Source organism: Helianthus annuus, chromosome 9 (assembly GCF_002127325.2).
Source record: "Helianthus annuus cultivar XRQ/B chromosome 9, HanXRQr2.0-SUNRISE, whole genome shotgun sequence".
Lineage (NCBI taxonomy): Eukaryota > Viridiplantae > Streptophyta > Magnoliopsida > Asterales > Asteraceae > Helianthus > Helianthus annuus.
Window position 1 is genome coordinate 11,732,997 of NC_035441.2, and position 5,053 is coordinate 11,738,049.

General features: G+C 34.1%; 1 protein-coding gene across 1 annotated transcript; it reads right to left on the reverse strand.

The window, feature by feature from the left end:
- Positions 1 to 255: 255 nt before the first annotated feature.
- On the reverse strand, positions 256 to 1,520 carry LOC110875259 (TMV resistance protein N-like). The gene is made up of 2 exons (XM_022123457.1): positions 1,501 to 1,520; positions 256 to 1,375 (listed from the first exon to the last, which is right to left on the reverse strand). The coding sequence occupies exons 1-2, from the start codon at positions 1,518 to 1,520 to the stop codon at positions 256 to 258; spliced, it is 1,140 nt and encodes a 379-aa protein (XP_021979149.1).
- Between the last annotated feature and the right edge of the window lie 3,533 nt (positions 1,521 to 5,053).

Here is a 5,053-nt window from a genome sequence, read left to right on the forward strand (position 1 = left end):
ACTTCTGTAAACATTGAGCTTGTAACCGAACCCTCATTGCATTAATACAAGTTGTGTTAATCGGTGAACTTGTGTGTTTGTTTCTCTACTTGCTACTAACTCGGTTTGCTTGCTAGCTTGGATTCCACACTCGCTAGTAGGTTTGTATAACAAGGTTTAGGTTCGTAATCCTCCGCGAAACAGGGACCTACAAAATATAAAAAAGCTGTTATGAAACTTGTCATGACAAACAAAATTGTTCTAATTTTTCACCTTTCATATAAACTTCAACCTTACCAATTCATTAACCAATATATCTTCAATTTCCTCTTTAATCCATAATCGGTTATGTCTGCTAGGCTCATGAGGGTGCAAACGACGAACAATATTCCAACCCATCTCTTCAATGTGGTCATGGAAGCGTAAACCATCAGTACTAGATACAGTTATCAAAGATTTCTGCTCAAGTACGCTTAAACCAATATGAGCCCTAAACCCACAGCTTTCAAGTATTCTGATTGCTTCGTCCTTCATTTCACCTTTCAGTATGCATACAACATCTAGGAATATTTCTTTTTGATCATTCTCTAGACCATTGTAGCTTAGTTCCAGTATCTCCAAAGTTTCCTTCAACGGAATTGTTTTTAGTCTTTCTAAGGCATCTTCCCATTCACGTTCACTTCTACCGCAAAGATGTGAACCCAAAACTTTGATTGTTAAGGGAAGACCAGCAGCATAATTTACAACTTTTCTTGATAGCTCTTCATACCCTTGATTTGGAATCACCCTCATAAGTGCATACCTACTGAAGAGGCAATTTGCTTCCTCATGTGATAGCAGACTCACATCATGAATATTGTAACTATGAACACCATGAGCTACCAACACTTGCTCATCTCTTGTTGTGATGATGATTCTACTTCCTGGCTTAAACCAAGTAATATCACCTGCTAACGCCTCAAGCTGGTTTATATGATCCACGTCATCTAGAACTACAAGCACCTTTTTACCACGCATCAAATTTTTCATCCTATTTTTTCCATCAGAAATATTTTCTACAATGCTTTTATCATTTAACACATCTAAAAGTATCTGCTTTTGCAATTCCTTCAAACCAGAGCCCTTGGAAACTTCTCTGACATTCTCAACAAAGCTTTTACCTTCAAACCAAATGGATATATGATCAAAAATAGCTCTTGCCAAAGTGGTCTTCCCACCACCTCCTATCCCCTTGATCCCTATCATGCGAATATCATCAGAGCCATATTCTAAAGATGAAACTACATTCTTTACCCGGGTTTCCATGCCTACTAACTTCCCATCAACGCTCAAGTTAATGAAACATAGCTTTAGTGAAATGTCTTGAACAATTTGTTGGATAATTCTAGCTTCATGCCTATGCGTTAAAAAAATTAATTATATTACTTATAATCTCACATGAAAGATCAGATAATATGAATGTCCCCATTAAACATAGGTTGGAAAGAAATAAAACTAAAGAATTTAAGATGAAGAACTTACCCATTAAAAGTGTTCTTCATGGTTTACATACTTAGTTATTCATTTGTGTTTTTCGTAAAGTACAAATCTATTATAAAAGCACATGTAACATACCGATTTTAATTTTTTTTAGTGCCCACATCTCCTACAGTAAATGTAGAAGTGAATGCTATTGGAATATAAACTATACTTTTATATTATTATGTTATATTATAATCATAGATATTAATGTAATTAATTATATCAAAATTAGGAGGAAAGTCAACCGGTATTGTAACCGTCATTCCTTACGGTTACGTCCATTCAGTTTAAGGGTTATATATACCCATTCTCATGTAAAACAATATTCTGTACTTTTTGGTTGTATCCTGTATTGATTAATAAAACAGTTTCCTCCTTCGATCTCTGCATATCATATGATTGTAATGATCTTCGAATTATGTTCTTGATATCCAATATGTGGTATCAGAGCCACGGTTAATCAAAAATCAAATTCAAGTGACAATCTGGAAAAGAACATCGAATTGAAGAAATTAGGACCAAGAATCTGATCAAACAAAGAAAGAATCGACTCCGCTGCAATCACAAAAGATCCGGAAGAAGAATTCTGCTGCAAACTATATCAGAAATCGTTACTCTGTTTTATTTAATTAAATCTCCACGAAAAGTATCATAAAGTACCGCTGCACACGGAACGGAATCAGAAAAGGAAGTCGAGTAACATAGAAGACTCTTTCTTAAGAAGAAGAAGAAGAAGAAGAGTAGATACATGTCCATAGTTATCAATTGCGTCTATGGCGGCCGCTATAGCGAATAGCGTGACGTGACGGCCATATGCCGCTACAAGGTACATATCGACCACATAGCGGCGACGATATAGCGACTTCCGACGCGAATTCCGGCAAAAAATTCCGGCGAGGGTGCTGCTTTTAGCTGGAAACAGGAAGAAGGGGGAAGAAGAAGAGAGCGGCTGCGTATATGAGTGTTCTAGGGCTTTTAGGGTTTAAGTTAGTTTAGGTTTTTAAACATTTAATCCCTTTATCTTTCACTACTTTACATTCAGTCCCTAAAACTTGTATTTTTTTACTTAATATGTGTAAAAGTAGTTTGTGTATTTAAAAATTTAACCCCCTCTATCTTCAGTAGTTTACATTTGGTCCTTAAACTTTTTAATTTATACATAAAAAGTATAAAATTAACATTATAAATACATATATAAATTATAAATAGCTGTTTTTTATTTTTTGAATTATGTACTACCTTGTTGCTAAACACGAAATAGCGGGCGCTATTTCATCGCTATCGCTACGTAGCATATAGGTAGTCTGTCGCTATTGTCCAAGAATCAGGAGGAGACGAATCAGATTCAAAGAGACCGAAGGAAGAGATAGGAAAACACGGTTATAAAATTAGTTTTTTGATCACTCCATACAAGAAAGAAATCAGATATGCAGGGAATTTAGATCAAACGATCAACCAAAAGTCAAACTATCAAAAAAGAATCAAGAGTCAAGAATTTATGAAAACGACCCAGAACTTACAACATCAGTGTTGAAGAAGTAAGAATGAAACGGAGGAAATCATCGCAGAAAAAAAATTAAAGAAGAAGATTGATCAAGAAACAGGGGAAGGAGAAAAGGAAAAGGAATTACGAAACGAAGAACATGGATTAGTTTGATTCATATATGACATCTAGTTCATACTCTCATATATGGAAAAAGGAATTAATCGGATTCATATATGACACCGAGTTCATACTCTCGTATATCAATGGAGATAATACAAACGAAGCAAAGAATTGATCAATACTCTGTTTCAGTAACCGAAGAAGAAAAAGAACGACATATGCAGGACTTGATTAATACAAAGACGAGAAACAAGAGACGATGATAGGCGGGCGGAGATAGGGACAGATCTAATACCGAAAAGGTTTCTGATAGAAGAGATAGATACAGCAACAGAAGTGACGATAAAGATGGTAACGATAGGAGAAGAAGAGACAGGAATAGGGATAGGAGGAACGGTGATGAATATGTTAATCATAAGGGCGGAGCTCGAAAAAAACAAGTGATGAGGAAGAGTATGATAACGAGACCAGAAGAGGTCGGAGCAGGGTTATAAAGGGTGATGATGATTATCGTAATGGCAAGAGGATGATAGAGATTACATACATAAGGAAGAGAAGAAGGCGCGCGATTCCAAGTAGTGAGACGTACCCGAAGCCAAACGTTTATGGGATGATAGTGTTAGGAAAAACAAATAATCCAGATGAAAGTCCGGTTTATGATGATAGTAGATATAAGGATGATAAAGACACTAGAAGAGGCAAATAAGAGTGAAAACACATCATTTAAGAATGGAGCAATCAAACATATTCATCACGGCCTATGGATCGGAGAAAAAACAAAAGAATGAAGGCTTCAACTCAATCCTAAACTAGTTACATAAAAGTCTAGTTTAAGGGAGGGTATTGTAATATAAACTATACTTTTATATTATTGTGTTATATGTTATCATCTTAGATATTAATGTAATTAATTATATCAAAATTGGGAGGAAAGTCAACCGGTGTTGTAACCGTCATTCCTTACGGTTACGTCGATTCAGTTTAAGGGTTATATATACTCATTCTCATGTAAAACAATATTCTGTACTTTTTGGTTGTATTCTGTATTGATCAATAAAACAGTTTCCTCCTTCGATCTCTGCATATCATATGATTGTAATGATCAATTTGTTGGATAATTCTAGCTTCATTTACTTATAATCTCACATGCAAGATCAGATAATATGAATGTCCCCATTAAACATAGGTTGGAAAGAAATAAAACTAAAGAATTTAAGATGAAGAAATTACCCATTAAAAGTCTTCTTCATGGTTTACATACTTAGTTATTCATTTGTGTTTTTCGTAAAGTACAAATCTATTATGAACGACACGAAAAAGACATATAAAAGACAAAGTAGGACACCGGACAAAAAAAAACATGTAAGAGATAGGGCAAAAAAGATGTATCAGGTATCTATACTCTCTCTCTATATATATTTATAACATTGTTGGTTTTGATAAAAGCACATGTAACATACCGATTTTAATTCTTTTAGTGCCCACATCTCCTACAGTAAATGTAAAAGTGAATGCTATTGTATATATGTATTAATTCTTAAACGTCAGCGCAATAGTAATTCTTTCTGTCTTTTTAATTTTGAGCCAGTCTTCGTTTGAGTTTTGGATTTCAGCACTACACAATTTCCCTCTCAACACATATATTGTTAGAAACATGCTTTTTGATATTATATTATATCATTTACTTTTTTTTTGCTGCTTATTATTATATTATTTATTTATTTTTTTTTAACTGACGTAATAAACTTTATGATAGAAAAACAAATATATTTTAGTTATATTTAATATATCATGTAGTTTAATTTTTCTATATTAACTTTTAAAAAAAGATGTATACGCAACTGTGGTATCATAATCTATATATACGAGGTATCATACCGATTCCGTTAAGAACCGTACTGATTACAACCGAACAACATTGGTACCGATATTAGTATTACTAACCGG

What these genes read in the sequence shown, in the direction of transcription:
- LOC110875259 (XM_022123457.1), bottom strand. Translation starts at nt 1,520, where the DNA reads ATGAAGAACACTTTTAATGG. An exon ending in ATGAAGAACACTTTTAATGG is followed by an intron (nt 1,376 to 1,500) that starts GTAAGTTCTTCA and finishes TTTAACGCATAG; the next exon opens with GCATGAAGCTAGAATTATCC.